Raw genomic sequence first — 17,064 nt, forward strand, 5'->3', positions numbered from 1 at the left:
AAAAGCGTTGGTCTGGTTTGCAACAGAAAATGAGGAAAAAGATTCAAAGTACATGGCCGGGTGTGGCGGCTCACGCCTGTAATCCCAGCACTTGGGAGGCCTAGGTGGGTGGATTGCCTGAGCTCACAGGTTGGTGACCAGCCTGAGCCAGAGTGAGAAAAATAGCCGGGCATTGTGGCAGGAGCCTGTAGTCCCAGCTACTTGGGAGGCTGAGGCAACTGCATCACTTGAACCCAAGAGTTTGAGGTTGCTGCTATGAGCTTTGACACCACGGCACTCTAACAAGGGTGACATAGTGAGACTCTGTCTCAAAAAAAAAAAAAAAAGAAGGTAATGGAAGGAACCAAGGATTGATTGCTGAAGTGGGAGGGAGACAGAGGGAAGAGCAAAACAGATTATATAGTATAAACTCATTAAAAATTTATTTCTCGTGTGCACAGAAAATTATTTGAGGTAATATATACCATATGTTAAATTGTAGTTGGTTATAAGGGGTGTTTACTTTTGGCATTATTATTTTCTATATAATTTGAATTTTTACAACAGGCTTATATTCCCTTAATAGAATGTAAGTTCAGTGAAGGCAGGGAACTCCTTTTCTCTGGTCCATCAAGGATACAATGCTTGGCACAAAATAGATGCTTGACAAATGGCTTATTGAATGAGTGAATGTTACCTTTGGAGAGGCAAAATACTAGGAAGGCTGGCAACAGGAGAGAGAGATGGGGTCCAATAATTTTGTCACAGTGCATCTCTAAGATTTCTGAAGTTAGAAAACCTAAATATTACATTAGACCTGGTTGAGGACCAGACTTCTAGTGTCAAAAAACTATTTGTCTCTTTTGAAGTTTTATCAACTTTATTATTTTTAAATAGACTTTCTACTCCGAAACCCTCTTCTTGGTATTTACCCGGAAATTTTAAAATCCAGAACTCTGTCAACACTTTCAGAAGGTGTAAGAATGTCTGGAAGTTACAAGGGGAGAAAAATCTGAGGCACTGCTGTCAGAAAAAATCCATTTGCTCTGGCAGTGGGTTGGTTATGCTTCAGGGGCCAGGAATGTGTAGACACAGCCACATCTCAGCAAAGAAAATCTCAGTTTGGGGCGGCGCCTGTAGCTCAGCGGGTAGGGCGCCGGTCCCATATGCTGGAGGTGGCGGGTTCAAACCCAGCCCCGGCCAAATTAAAAAAAAAAAAAAAAAAAAGAAAATCTCAGTTTGCCCTGTTTTGTTCATCTTTCCTAGCAGGATGGGTCCTCTCTTTCCTTACTAGCCCAGATGATTCTCTATCTTTTTTTTTTTTCTTTTGAGACAGTCTCTCACGATGTCATCCTTGGTAGAGTGCTGTGGTGTCACAGCTCACAGCAACCTCAAACTCTTGGGCTTAAGCAATTCTCTTGCCTCAACCTCCCAAATAGCTGGGACTATAGGTGGTCGCCATCACGCCCAGCTATTTTTTGTTCCAGTTGTCATTGTTTAGCTGACCTGGGTCAGGATTGAATCCGCCAGACTTGGTGTATGTGGCTGGCGCCATAACCACTGTAACAGGCGCCAAGCTGATTCTCTGTCTTTGTGGTAGCAGGAGCAATAATGCAGATCCCACATTTCTGTTCCAACCTTTGCTCCAAGGGAATCCTCCACATTAGGAAGTATTGTTTATATATTCTCTCCAGTGCTAGAGAGAGAACGATACATTTGTTTTTTCTCTTCCGCATTTGAATGCATTTTACCTGTGTGTTAGGAATACCTTGAAAGCAGAAAATCTGACCTTGGGAAGACAGTGATTTGGGCTGCGGGGGTTTTACCCTGGCTGCTTTCCCTGAACACCAAGATGCTAACACCCTACTACTTGACCTCCTGTGAGTGGGGGCTACCAGGCAGACCTTTCTGCTTCTATAGGGCATATAAGATATATATATATATATATATACACACACTATATATATATAGAAATGGCATAATTTCTAGTTGAAAGGTAAAATTATAGTAAAAACAGGAAATTTTAGAATAAGGACTATGAAAACTGAACATTTTGATGTTCTTCATAGATTAGATTAAATATGTTGGCTATAATAGCTGATATTCAATTATTTGGAAATTATCAAGTGGAAAGAAAGTAAGTAATACAGCTGTGCGTCTATTCAGTAAGCTTAGGGTGTTTTCTGTTTCTGTGGAACCATGTTTTTTGATTTGTGTAGTGGATATACTATGTCTGAGCAGATATACTTTGTAAGTCCTGATTTATCTTCATTTTTTGCGATGCCCATCACATTTTAGGTTCTGACAGTTTAGCTTGGTTAACCTTCTTTATATTAATTTACAATATGGTTTGAGTTTATTTTAACCATTGTAGGGATTTAAAACTATAATATTCTGGGGTACTAACGTGGTAATAGAAGCGTGATGATTTTATACTTAAATCAGGTTATTTCATGACTTGAAAACCATGTGGCATTTTAGAAACGAGGTATGAATGAATTTAAGCAAGCAGGCAGGTTACCTAATGTCTTCATATCCAGGTGGCCAAACAGGAAGGTGATTATGGTATATGGGTAAATAAATTATGAAATGACACATAAATTATTTTGGGAGAGGTCTACATAAAAAACATTTTTTTATGTTGACTCCTAAGAGTTTATTCTGTCAAAACAGAAAAAGCTGTCTGAAAGCTTCCTCACTACAATTGGGAAGGAACTACTACAGAACATTGGAGGGCTTTGTGTTAAATTCTGAGTCAGTACCTCTACTGGCACATGATGAATTTAGTTTTCCAGCCAAGGGGATTTGGGGGTGGATTCCCTGAAGAGGGAGGTGACCCCAAGGAAGAGGAACCATATTCTTTAAATATTACTCATGCTGTCATTTAGAAACTGGCTACAGGAAGTCCCCAGGTTACAGATGAGATGGGTTCTGTTGGTTTGTTGTTAAGTTGAATTTGTATGTAAGTTGGAACAGGTATATTTATCTACTATCTTTAATAGCCCGTGTTCGGAAGTGTGAGTCACATACCAGTTGGATCTTTGTAATTTGGGGACTTACATAATGGCCTCTGTTTTGTTTTCATTTTGTTTTTGTTTTTATTTATTTTTATTTATTATTTGTTTGTTTGTTTTTATTTTTTGAGACAGTCTCTTTCTGTCACCCTAGGTAGAGTGCTATGGCATCATCACAGCTCACAGCAACCTCAACTCTTGGGCTTGAGCAAATCCTCCTGCCTCAGCCTCCCCAGTAGCTGGGACTACAGGCATGAACCACTACTCCCGGCTAGTTTTTTTTTTTTTTTTTTTTGTGGTTTTTGGCTGGGGCTGGGTTTGAACCCGCCACCTCCGGCATATGGGACCAGCGCCCTACTCCTTGAGCCACAGGCGCTGCCCACGGCTAGTTTTTTGTTTTTTTTCTTTTTCGTTTCTATTTTTTAGCAGAAATGGGATCTCACTCTTGCTCAGGCTGGTCTTGAACTCCTGAGCTCAAGGGATTATCTGCCTCGGCCTCCCAGAGTGCTAAGATTACAGGTGTGAGCCACCATGCCCAGCCCTAATAGCCTCCATTTTTAAGTCTAAGTTGTATGTAAGTCAGATGTTTGTAACTCAGAGACTGCCTATATTTAGACATTTCGCTAGCCAGTGTGGGTATATTTTAGTCTTTGCAAATCTCTTAGGGATCTCTTAAACCTTTTCTTCTAGCCAGCTGGGACTCTCAGGATTAAAACAAGTTTTGGTTTCTTTTTTATAGGAAGAATGACAACTCTCTTCTATCATAAGGTACATTTTACCTTTCTTGTTAGAGTGTTACAATAAATTAAAAACAGAAACAGGAAATAATAAAACTGGAAAAGACCCTTACTCCACCCTCCCCTTCCTCCCCCGCAAGGCTCCAGAGCAAGTTCTGCAGACTCAGATTCCTAGAGGAGCAGGATAGAGCACAGAAGTTGACACTCTGGAGTGAACGTTCTGGGGTCCAGTGTTGTCATTTTTGTATTCGGTATTGTGCCTGACACCCAGGAGTTAGAGATCCCTTCCAAAGGAGATAGCCAGTTGTTGCCATGTCGATTGTAGGGCCAATATATTAAAGAGATGCTGAAAATAGATATATTTATGTGAAATCTCCCAGTTAAAAAACATTTTTTAGTATCATGGGAAGGAGGATCAAACATATTTATGGGCCAAGATTGGCTTACCAGTTTGTAACTTTGGTTACTTAACTTTTGCTCCCTCTTGCCCCCTTACTACACCAGTTAAAATTTGACTATCCTATAGCAAAGACTTTTCTAGTAGGGATATCTAATAAATCCCATGATCTAATCTGCCATTTATTTATTTATTTATTTTTTAGAGATAGAGTCTCACTTTGTCACCCCCAGTAGAGTGCTGTGGCATCACAGCTCACAGCAACCTCTAACCCTTGGGTTTAGGCGATTCTCTTGCTTAGCCTCCCGAGTAGCTGGGACTACAGGCACCCACTACAACGCCCAGCTATTTTTTTGTAGCAGTTTGGCTAGGGCCAGGTTCGAACCCACCACCTTCAGAATATGGGGCCAGCACCCTACCCATTGAGCCACAGGCACTGCCCTAATCTGCCATTTATTAACGGGTCCTTTTTATCATTACCTCACCTTCAGTTTCCTGTGTTCCTGAAAAATAGCCCATGTTGACAAATGCCTCTCCAGAACCAAAGACTACCTTTTTTACTGTTGAATTCCCACATCTGTTAGTCTTTCGCATCACTTAGAAAAGTCTTTTGATAAGAAGGATGGTTTTGGGACTTCTGGCATTTCTCAAACCAGACAGTACAGAGAGCTGCTTGGGCTGCCTATGTCCAAGGCTGGTAACTTTTCATGTCAAGATATACCAAAAGTAAGGATTTGGGCCCTGGTTTTTAAGACTTCACAGGTATGCTGGTTTAGAATCTGGATTTTGTAGCACTCCCTCTTATAATATATGTGATACGGTGAAACTTAATGTCAGAGTAATGCCTGTTCTCCTGTGGCCAGTCTACATAGCTGAGAGTTCTTTCCAGAGAGAGCCAGAATGAGACAATAAGCCCCAGCTACCACATCTAGTTAGAAAAACTATCGTTTTGATAGAAACTGGCGAACTGTAAGGTACTGTCTGTAAGCCAGAGAGAGAGCTTTCCCTAGAAACTGACCCTGCTGGCACCTTGGTCTTGAACTAGTCTCCCTAACTATGAGAAAATAAATTACTCTTGTTTAAGGAAAAAAAAAACCCGATGAATAGGAAGTAGTTGATGTAGGTTTAGAAAATGAGGCATTCTCCAAAAGTCAAGTTCCTTTTCTTTGGAGTGACATAAAAAGTTTATAAAGTAACTGTTGGGTTTTCTCTAAGGCTTTCAAGTTATTCTGACAGTTGTCTATGACATGAGCAGATCCAAAAGTAGGAGTGAACACTGAACAGCCTGGGAGGCAGGTAATAGCCTCTTCTTTTAAAATTATCAAATGATAATTAAGATGTTTAAAGTAGGGCGGCACCTGTGGCTCAGTCGGTAAGGTGCCGGCCCCATATACCGAGGGTGGCGGGTTCAAACCCGGCCCCGGCCAAACTGCAACAAAAAAATAGCCGGGTGTTGTGGCGGGTACCTGTAGTCCCAGCTACTTGGGAGGCTGAGGCAAGAGAATCGCTTAAGCCCAGAAGTCGGAGGTTGCTGTGAGCTGTGTGAGGCCATGGCACTCTACCGAGGGCCATAAAGTGAGACTCTGTCTCTACAAAAAAAAAAAAATGTTTAAAGTAAGATAACGCATATTTATTATATCTGATTTTAAAGATGTTGAAATAACCACTGTTTAACATGTATCCTCTCAACATTTTTTTCTTTTGCACTGTTCTTTTTACAAAACTGAGCTCACACTCTGTATAATGTTTTGTAACTTGTGTTCTTCACTGACTGTATCATGAGCATTCTCCCAGGTCATTTAATATTTCAACGGCTGTCTGGTACATGAATATACTGTAATTTATTTAGCAATGTTCTGTTGAATATTTAAGTGCTTCTGATTTACTTATTACAGCAAACATGCTTTTACATAAATCTTTGTGTATCTCCAATTGCTTTGTCAACGGATCTGAACATTTTAAAGAGTTTTGATACAAACTATCAAATCTGACCATATTCCTTTAAGGACCTTATTAAAAATACTAGTCGTTGGCACTCATAGCTTCTTTTGTAAAGAACTTCAAGAAGTCAATACCCTACGTCCCTAAATGACCAGTTATGTGTGTGAAAGACTCCAGAATTCATTTCTGTCTCTCTTGCATTCCTTAAAAAACATTAATGTGCTTGCCTTTTGTTGACATATTATGGAACAGAGACATAAGGTACTTGGTAATATGGTTTCACTTAGTAATCAGGTCATCAAGCTGTTGTTTATTTTTGGAAAACTGTGCCTGGTAAGCAGTTGTAGCTACCACAGTGAGACCTGAGGCAGCTCCATGTTGGTATTCCAAAGCTGTGGTTCATGTTATAGACTATACAGGAGCAGCTTCCCTCAGTACAGGATACATCCACTTGTATTAGGATACATTTTTCTGTGAATGCTGCCTGTCCTGTTGGGGTGAATGGGTGGAGGAAGGAGTTGGCACAGAGAGTAATTGGCATTTCTTCTGGGGACAGAGCTTTGATTTATGAGCTCAGCTTTCTGCACAGACAGCTGTGTGGTCCCTAAATAAGTCTCGTCTTATATGATTAATGTATACCAGAGAAACTCCTAATGGAATTAGGTCTTTATCAAGATGAAGCAGTTGCATTCTTTTCATGTGCACCTGCCTTCTTCATAAGCAAATGCCCATTTACCTCTGTCTCCTTCAGCCACTATTTAAATTAAAAATATGATGGCCTGCTATAGACGGGCTGTTTCCAGAGTCTCCTGTGTCTTAACACTGACCCTGTTCTATTCTAAGCACTGAGGAAATGGACATAAAGTAAGGATTAGTGAAATGATCTATGAGGATTGAAGAAACTTTAAAAATAAAGGCCCAGCTTTTTTTTTTTTTTTTTTTTTGTAGAGACAGAGTTTCACTTTATTGCCCTCGGTAGAGTGCCGTGGCATCACACAGCTCACAGCAACCTCCAACTCCTGGGCTTAGGCGATTCTCCTGCCTCAGCCTCCCGAGTAGCTAGGACTACAGGCACCCGCCACAACGCCCGGCTATTTTTTTGTTGCAGTTTGGCCAGGGCTGGGTTTGAACCCGCCACCCTCGGCATATGGGGCCAGCGCCCTACTCACTGAGCCACAGGCACTTGCTTTTAATTTTTATTGCACAATCAGTTCCTGGCTTCAGATAACTTACAGTCTTGTTAGAATTAAGATACATCCACAAGAAAAGATTGAACACCAGAACAACAACAAAAACCTCAGCCCAAGACAGTGGTTTAGTGCCAGACGTGAAGCACCAACCAGGAACTTTGGGTGCCTCATCCTGGAAAGTTTTTAAAATTTTTGTTGTTTTTTTAACTGTGCTTTGAAGAATGAGATTGAAAACTGGAGGCCATTCCTCCCAAAGGGATAGTTAGTATAGGCAGAATATGTCTGAAAACCAGAAGTGAGCCATTTGGGCTGGTGTGAGGATTTGTGAGCAAACCCTGTAACTTGGAGATGACTTTCTGAAGCCTCATCTCTTAACAGAACAAGCAGCAGGGCACGTTCTGTGTTGTAGAGCCTAGAGTATCTCTGTCACTCTGTCACACACTCTTACAGTTCAGAGGTAACCAAGAAAGCCAAAGCTCCTCATTGTCCCCATGAACTCTTGGGACCCAGCCAGCAACTCACAGAGGTATATACTCAGGTGGATTTTTGGAATGAGTATGGGCTGTGACTCCTAGTCACTCCTAGGTGAAGTTCTGGCTAAAACAAAGTCTGCCTCTTTTCCACAGGACTTGCTTCCTGGGGAAATTTACTGCCCTGATGCCTTAAACCCCCTCAACCACTAGTCAGGCCTCATAAAGCCACAGTCAGGCTTTATAAAACCATGAAGTTATTGGCAGTAGCCTCTGCAGACTTTTGAACTTTCAGTTAAGTCATAGAGGTGTGGGCTATAGTTCAAGTAATTCTCAAAAAAATAAGAATTACAAACATTAGACATAGTACCTCCCTGCTTTTTCAGATACTTGAAAACAACACCCATTTTAACTAAAAGCTGACACTTGAATACTGTACTTTGTTTTATTACCAGGTTTTCTTGCGGATATGCAAAGATGTTTTTCCTGTTTAGCCTGCCTGAAAGGCTAGCATTTAGATTACCCTTTATTAAAATGACTCTTTTCCTCTTAAAATTAAATAATTTATTTTTTAGAGAAAAGTCTCGCTCTGCTGCCTAGGCTGGAGTACATCAGCTGTTCACAGGCACAATCATAGAGTGCTGCAGCCTCAAATCCTGGGCTTCGCCTTCCTCCTGCCTCAGCCCCCCGAATAGCTGGGACCACGGGGACGTATCACTATACTCAGCAAAATTAAATAGTCAGTCACTGACATTACAGATTACCTTAGTTGGGTAGGATTAGGGAGAAGGTGAGATGTAGTTAAGGTTTGGAGTGGGTAAAAGAGATCCTCAATTTGACAGTGTTGCTTTGAAGTCAGCCTGGTGTCTGACTTGGGGACCTGAGAAATTGCTGCTGCAGATGGGCCCCAGTTCTTGCCTATAAGTTCAGAAAACTTATCAGTAAAGTGGATAGGAAAGATGCCTGGACCTAATATGTATCAGTTAGGACCCTGGAAATTGTACAGTTGGGCAAAAATGGACATTCTAATTGTACACAAACTCCAGCTTTGCTATGGGCCCTCTGTCCAACATGGCAATGCCATTGGGCAGGCCTTCGTAAGTATGAAAACTGATTCCACAGGAGTTGGGCAAACAGGAAGTACATTTATTTCCTGGCTAAGCCTTACTAAAGTTTGGTTAAGATGTGTCTGGCCCGATTTTTTTTTTTTTTCTATGCTGTTGTACCTCTTCTGGACAAAAGTTCCCTTAGTTTAGGGAAGAGTGAGACTTAGCTCTGATAATAGGGGTCTGAGGTTGTGGGTTATTTTTTTTCCTCTGTTCTATCACTATTTACTAAAATTAGATTTGTTAAACTGTTATTTATGCCTTTCTGGCCACTTGCTTCTAATTTAGGTTAAGCTAATGACATTTTAGTAAAATCTCATGAATACATTTAAAGATTTTGCATTAACCTTTTAACACCATTTAATCAAAACAACTTCATACTTCACACTAATGAATTGTATATCTGTATTTTACCCAGAAGTATTGAACTTCGACACCAAAGGGTTAAGTATGCCATTAAGTCAAATAGTAGTTATCTATTTAATAAATGTCTCTAGCACTGACTTGCTTAATTCAGTTTAATTTACTAATTCACATAATTCTTTTAAAACTCATGGCATGGCTGGGCACCTGTAGCTCATTGGTTAGGGCTCTGGCCATATGCTCTGGGGCTAATGGGTTTGAACTTGACCCGGGCGTGCTAAACAAACAAACAACAAAAAATAGCCAGGCGTTGTGGCGGGCGCCTGTAGTCCCAGCTACTAGGGAGGCTGAGGCAAGAGAATCACTTGAGCCCAAGAGTTTGAGGTTGCTGTGAGCTATGATGCCATGACACTCTACCAAGGTGACAAAGTAAGACTCTTATCTCAATTAAAAAATAATAACAATAATAATAAATAAAACTCATGGCATAAGTTTTCTGTCGGGCAAATACAAAAATCAAGGTATATGACATATATCTTAGAGAATAAGATTTTATAGTATATCCATACAATGGAATGTTATGCAGCAATTAATTGTTTATGAAGGATTGCTGTAATATGAGAAGGTGCTTATGATATGTAACCTATATGTGGGGCCTGCTCTTAGCACTATTAAGTTTACATATGTAAAGAAATAGAAAAAAAGACATACAGAAAACAAGCACACCAAATGTGAATAGTGAGTGGTTCTGTTTGGATAAGAAGATTGTGAGTTATTTACATTTCTTTTCTTTTCTTTTTTCATATGAGTTATTTACATTTTTGATCTTTATACTTTTTTGTTTATTTTTGGTGCTAAGTAGGTGTCACTTTTGCAAACTATAAATTCAATCTGGAATTGTAAACCATTTTGTCACCTACCTTAGTAAAGAGTTAAAATATATAGTGGACATTCAAGGTAAAACTAATGCTTTCTGTAGAGAGCCATTGAAAAATGACCCATCATAAATTTTTAAAGCTGAGAATTTTGCCACTTAGCACTTTAAGTGATCTTACCATTTCATTGGGCAGTGTTCTTTATAGAGCAATATTTCTTAAGTTGGAAATGCTGGTATTAACTCATAGATTTGCTGCAACAGTTTAGAAAATAATAATTCATAGTTTTGCAAAATTAATGGTAGCAGTTAAGAAAATCCTGAAGCATTTTAGTTCTGTGTCTTATGAGATTGTTACTTTTTAAAATAAACCTTTTTTTTATTGAAGTATAACTCACATGCACAATAGTGCACAATTCTTTTTTTTTTGAGACAGAGCCTCCAGCTGGCCCCCTGGGTAGAGTGCTGTGGCATTATAGCTGTCAGCAACCTCATACTCCTGGGCTTAAGTGATTCTCTTGCCTCAGCCTCCCAAGTAGCTGGGACCACAGGCACTCGCCACAATGCCCAGCTATTTTTTGGTTGCAGTTGTCATTGTTGTTTGGCAGGCCCAGGCTGGATTTAAACCCCCCAGCTCTGGTGTATGTGGCTGGTGCCTTAGCCACTTGAGCCACAGGTGCCGAGCCAGTGCACAGTTCTTAAATGTATAATTTTTGAGTTTGCACAGAGTGAACATACTCTTTTTATTTTTTGTTGTATTGTGTTGGTATTTGTCCTTGACAAAATTTTTATTAAAAGTTGCACATAACATATTTGTTATTTACAACATAAATATTTCATGCAGACTGCATTCTGCAGTCTCCAAAAGTTATACTCTAGATTTTTCACTTTTTGGTCTCATAGCTACATTCCCCTTATTTTTACAGTTTTCAAGAAACACTGAAATTTCACTCAGAATAAACACTCTTTTTTGTTTTTAGACAGAGTCTCACTCTGGGTAGGGTGTTGTGGCATCATAACTCACTGTAATCACAAACTCTTGGGCTCAAGTAATCCTTCTTGCCTCAGACTCACCAGTAGCTTAGACTACAGGTCCCTGCCATGACACCAGCTTATTTTTCTGTTTTTAGTAGAGATGGGGTTTCACTCTTGCTCAGGCTGGTCTTCAACTCTGAGCTCAAACAGTTTACCTGCCTTGGCATCCCAGAGTGAGCCCAGGTGCCCAGCCCCAACATTGTTATTCTTAGCTTACGATAGGAAAATTGGCTTTCAAAAATTAAGAAATGAAAGAAGGCAATAAATAGCAAAATTAGTGACATCAAGCCTCTGCAGATTTAATTTTTCTTTCATTCCCAATTGTGGTATGGGTTTTGGGTTTTGCCGCAGCTGGCACCCAGTGGATGTGTGCAACCTGACTCCTGTGCATCTGCATATGATGAGGCTTAGTTTGCTAATCTAAAGAAGCACATCAGGAGCCATCTGAAAATGTGTCATGCTTGGAAATCTGAGACCAGACTTGGAGGGCCTTTCGAGAGCATCAGCCTGGAGGAGGAAACTGAGGCCTGAAAAATCACAAGCCTTGCCCGGCCAGGGTCATAGAGTTAGCACCAGAGCTGAGTCTAGACCACAACCTTACACTCTTTCCGCCCTCCTTTCTAATAATAAACCATGCTTAGTCACTATACTCATCCAAAAACTCACCTGTGCTACTAAAAATGCAGTCTTCAGACTGTGAAATCAGCTTCTCAGGAAAGATGAATTACCTAACACGTTTTTCACCCTAGCTTCTTAATGGGATAACCTGACAGCATCGACCTTTTTTGGAATATATTCATTGGGTGACTTCGGGCAATTGAGAGACAGAGTGGCAATGGTATAAATGCCAGCTGTAATTGTTCAGAGTGGCTCCCAGAGTACATTCAACTGGAATAACCCTAGCAACAGGGAAAGGATAGTGTGATGCCGACTTGTGACCCTTCCCTGGAGAGCAAACCGTGTCAGGAGAAGCCAGCGGCATTCTAGAACACAAGGTTTCTAGGGCATCTCTCAGGCACTGGCCAGAGGGCTGGCCAGTGCACCAGCAAGGTGACCATCGGTGTTTTGTAATTTGGGATTTTTGAGATTTTTTTTTAAGTTGCCTAAAGGTAAATGGGTAGATAAAGCTGCTATTTGGTTTCCTAAGGGAAGTCCACCAATGTATATGGAGTAAATGTTGATCACTGTGATAGGTTCCGGGTTGGGCTGCAACCTTTCCTAGCTCAGAGCTCTTCATCTATAAAAATGGGAATAATAATTGTACTTGGCCCAGAGTTTGAATGATATAAGAGTTGTGGATTAAATACGCTCATATTGTTAAACTCTGTAGAATTGTGTTTGGCATATAAATTCTCATTTAATAGTAGCTGTTATTATTATTCTTTCTGGCATGTATTTAATCATGGTCTTTCTTACATTATTGTTTCGTCATTTTAATTATTTCCTGGCCTCTAGGGAAACTGTAAAGTCCTCCCACAAAGAAAGAGACTTGATTTTACACTCTTTGTTTACCCTCGTCAGTATTGCACATACATATATGTAGTAGTAATCCTTTCATTTTAAGTGGTATGTGTAGGTCCCCTGATACATAATCACTTAAAATGTAACTATTATTGTAGTAAACAGACTATATGAAACAGGAGTAAGGAACTGAGGCAAAAAGATTGGCTTTAGTTCACTGGTGGGAGTTTTTTTTTTATTTTATTTTTGTAGAGACAGAGTCTCACTTTACCACCCTTGGTAGAGTGCCATGATGTCACAGGACTCACAGCAACCTCCAGCTCTTGACTTTTTTTATGATTCTCAGAGCTTCCTTTTTCATTGTTGATGAATCTAATGAGCTCTTCTACAACAATTAAGAGAAGTATGAACATCATTTAGTAGCAATTTCAGGTTGTCCTAGATACTTCGCTCTTCTTGGTCCATGGTTGGAGGGAATCTCAGACAGTAAATTCTGATCTATGAGAATATCTCAAAGCAAGTCATGGGTCATGAGCGAGTTGTTTGAATATATTTCCCTTGCTGAGGGTGTGAAAAAGTCCCCAGGGTAAAGGGAACCTTTGTCTTCAGCCACTCTCTGCCTCCTCCTCCTCCTCCTTTATCAGCAGCTCAGAGCCTCAGGAACACCTGTTAGTGTTCACACACATTTGGGGGAAACTGAAAATTACACCCTAGTAGGAAGAGTGGGGATCCAGTGGAATCACTCAATAAAATTAAGCCGATTGCAGACAGGAGTCCTCATGATGGCAAGAGCTGCCAGCAGGGCCCTCTGCCATCCGCCCAGCAGCCCGGGCCTTCAGCCGTGTCTCTCACAGCCATGCGGGTGCCCTCTCCTAGGTGAAAATGCTGTGTTTCTCCTTCTCCTAGGCTGGAACAAGACATTAAAAAGTTAAAGGCTGACCTACAGGCCAGCAGGCAAGTGGAACAAGAGCTCCGCAGTCAGATCAGCTCCCTCTCAAGCACTGAGCGAGGGATCCGCTCAGAAATGGGCCAGCTCCGGCAGGAGAACGAGCTGCTGCAGAACAAGTACGTGCACCTTTCCGGCCTTTGGTGTGAGCCTGGCAGCTTCACTGTCTCTCACGTTTCCGAGGATTGGAGCCCAAGATTCGTGGTGACAGAGATCTAACTGAGAGGTTTTTAAATAAAATGTTTGAAATGTTTGACTTAGTACCAGATAGTCAACATGTTTGTGAAATCTACAAAAACGTATTTAATTGTAACAAAACAATTTACTATTTTGTCTTCTCTCATTAAATAACTTCGTAATTTTAAACGGCTATTAAGCATTTATGATAATAAAAATAAAATTGACAAGCATTTCTGCTACAATTTGAAAACCTTGTTTCTTTGAATGAAAGCTTCCAGAGGATTAGGCTAAATTTACTTTGATTTCCAAAACTGAAAAATGGCATTAAACTTCTGAATAATTTTATTTGAAGAGTAGGCAAAAACCCAGCTGTTCTGTGTAAATTCTTTAAGCTTTCTATTAATTCATTCTGGAATGACTTCTTGATTCAATGTGAGTCTGTCCTTTTTTAAAAACATCCAAGCAATGTGTGTGGTAGTGATTACTATCATAGGCTCTGGGCTTTCCCCATTGACTTAGGAGTTCACAGTTTTCGGGAATGTAGCCAAAAGCTAAAGCATTACGGGCAAACAACCTCCCATTGCTTCTGACCAACATTTGTGGCGATCGTAACATTGATACACAGAAGAGCCTAATAATAAGTTCATTTCATGTTGACAGGAAAAGCTGGTTTGCGGGGGGAGGGCGGATGGTGGTAGACAGGGAATATAGCTGAATTTTCTAGGTGAAATTCAGCATCCTGTGACTCTAACCAAGAGGTCAACATCCTGCAGCTGAAAAGGAAAGGCTGCATAGGCTGCAGCATAATTGTATTCAGGAAAAGAAAAGCTATGGCCCTCCCACCCCTCATCTCAGCTTGGCAGGGCTGTTCCATCAGTGGTTCTTTAGTTGAAATGAAGTTCCTGAAGGGGCATTAGAAGTAGTTCTACAATTATTTTCCTCTCTGTAAGAAATTTGTTTTCTGGAATACCTTTTGTAGATCACTTAACAATAGAGCAGAGAGGCTAGGTATGATTCTCGGCCTTATAGGTCAGCTTGTTTATTGGTGCTTAGGAATTATTTAAGAATAATAGCAATGTTTTACTTGGACATTCTGGGAGTTGATAACTTAGGGTTTCTGTTTAGCCTCCTGTTTACTTGGCCTTAAAGTGAGAAAGAGTAGTCATGTTTCTCAAGATTGACAGTGGGCATTTCTAATTATAAGACTCCATATGACAATCATTTCCATATAGGTTACATAATGCCGTGCAGATGAAGCAAAAAGACAAACAGAATATCAGCCAGTTGGAGAAAAAGCTAAAAGCTGAGCAGGAAGCCCGAAGTTTTGTAGAAAAGCAATTAATGGAGGAGAAGAAAAGGAAGAAGTTAGAAGAAGCCACTGCTGCTCGAGCTGTTGCCTTTGCTGCTGCTTCAAGGTGTGTCCGTGTCACCTGAGTGTTCAAAGGTTGGCATTCCTTGTACCAAGACAGATGTGGGAATTTGATGCCTTGGGCAGGATTGGACATGTAACAATCATGCATGGATGGATTGCTTTTAAGTGCTGTTTTATTAGCTGGTTTAAACTCCATTTCTGCAAGCTTATGCTGTCTTACAGCTTCATCCTTCAGCAACCTCACCTGTAAAATGGGGTGAGAGAATCACCAAAGTAAAAGGGTTTCCAGTCACTTTCTGTTAAGATGATTACTAAATACTTTGAGTCATTTCATCTGGAATTTAGGTCCCTCTAGAGCAGCAGTTCTCAACCTGTGGGTTGCGACCCACAGGAACTGTATTAAAGGGCCGTGCATTAGGAAGGTTGAGAACCACTGCTCTAGAGAGCTGTCATTGTTTTCTACTCTTAGGTGTGTGTGTTTCTGGAGTTTTTAGAAATTTCTTATTTTCTCAAAATGTAAGAAACATAAAATTTTGGCAGCCTAAGCACTGTTTACTGACTGCTCGTGTCTTTTTTTGGATATCAGCAAACTGCCAGATTGAAGTGGGAAAAAAAGTGAAACATAAGTCTCTATTAGATAGCATTAAGTTGGTGGGGAAATGAAAATTGAGGACTACCTCCTATGCCATTGAAAAGTATTCCAACATGCAGGTATCTCCAAAACTAATAAATACCTGCCACCTCAATTCCAGCAAGGAAAGAAGATGGTTAAGAGCCTTTTGGGAAGGGTGGTTTCATTTTGTTGTTTTTTTGTGTGTGTGTTCTTTTGTTTGTTTGGAGATAGAGTCTCACTCTGTCACCTAGGCTAGAGTACCATGGCCTTAGCCTAGCTCATAGCAACCTCAAACTCCTGGGTTCAAGTGATCCTCTTGCCTCAGCCTCTAGAGTAGCTGAGACTATAGGTACTTACCGCAGTGCTTGGTTAATTTTGCTATTTTTAGTGGAGATAGGATCTTGCTCTTGCTCCAGCTGGTCTTGAACTCCTGAGCTGAAGAGATCCTCCTACCTCCGCCTCCCAGAGTACTAGGATTACAGGCCACCACACCCATCCTGGTTTTTGTTTTTTGAGAGTTTTGTTTTGTTTGCTTCTACTTTTATCACTTTTTTTCTCTGACTTTTTTTCATTATTAAAGAAGTCCATCTGCATGATGGGGGTCAGTTATGGGTTTGCAGACACACAGTGAGTGTAAATTATTATTTATTTCATTTTTCATTTCTATCCTAATTTATATCTACATGGTAGGTACAATTCAACTGTAATTCTCCCTTAAGTTTTGCTCTGTTGTATTAAACAAGTAATTTACTTGCCAACCTTTGGCATATTAATACTCTTCTTTGGGAGTTCTGGCATTTACAGAATAATTGGTGAATCATCTCACCTTTTTATAACAGCAATTGAGAACGTCTTCTGGGTGATCCTGCCTTCCCCAGAAGACTCTAGACAGCAGATGGCTGAGCTCACTTGGCCCATCAGCATCCATGTAGACCTATAAGCCCCTTAAGTAGCCTGCCTAGGATGTGAGTTGTTTGTTTAAAGACGTGTAAGCATTTTCAAAACATTTACACTCCCAGGAAATTTTCCTAAACAGTCATCTAGTATGACCGCTGCTCTTCTTAATTCATCCAGCACCTACCCCCACCCTCTTTTTAATCCCACCAAGGAAAGTATAGCAGTTCCTTAACCATACCATTCATTGCCTCAATGCCCAAGAATCAGGAGGTTAGTTTCGGTGTCCACCGCAAATCCCTTTTGCTTCCAGGTAAGCTGCTTTGTTTTGGTTGGATCCCTGGATGGTTCTTATTTGCCATACAGGGAGCTGTTTTTATTCTTTTTTTTTTTTTTTTTTTTTTTTTTTTGAGACAGAGCCTCAAGCTGTCGCCTTGGGTAGAGTGCCGTGGCATCACAGCTCACAGCAACCTCCAACTCCTGGGCTTAAGC

At 40.6% G+C, this 17,064-nt stretch overlaps 1 protein-coding gene across 1 annotated transcript in view; it reads left to right on the forward strand.

The window, feature by feature from the left end:
- Nucleotides 1-17,064, forward strand: part of MACO1 (macoilin 1) — a 65,842-nt gene that overhangs the window by 36,972 nt on the left and 11,806 nt on the right. Inside the window, exons 7-8 of the mRNA XM_053576581.1 lie at nucleotides 13,474-13,632; nucleotides 14,926-15,108. Coding sequence (XP_053432556.1) covers nucleotides 13,474-13,632; nucleotides 14,926-15,108 — 342 coding nt within the window. The remainder of the gene's footprint in view (nucleotides 1-13,473; nucleotides 13,633-14,925; nucleotides 15,109-17,064) is intronic.

Source organism: Nycticebus coucang, chromosome 22 (genome assembly GCF_027406575.1).
Source record: "Nycticebus coucang isolate mNycCou1 chromosome 22, mNycCou1.pri, whole genome shotgun sequence".
In the NCBI taxonomy this organism is placed as follows: Eukaryota; Metazoa; Chordata; class Mammalia; order Primates; family Lorisidae; genus Nycticebus; species Nycticebus coucang.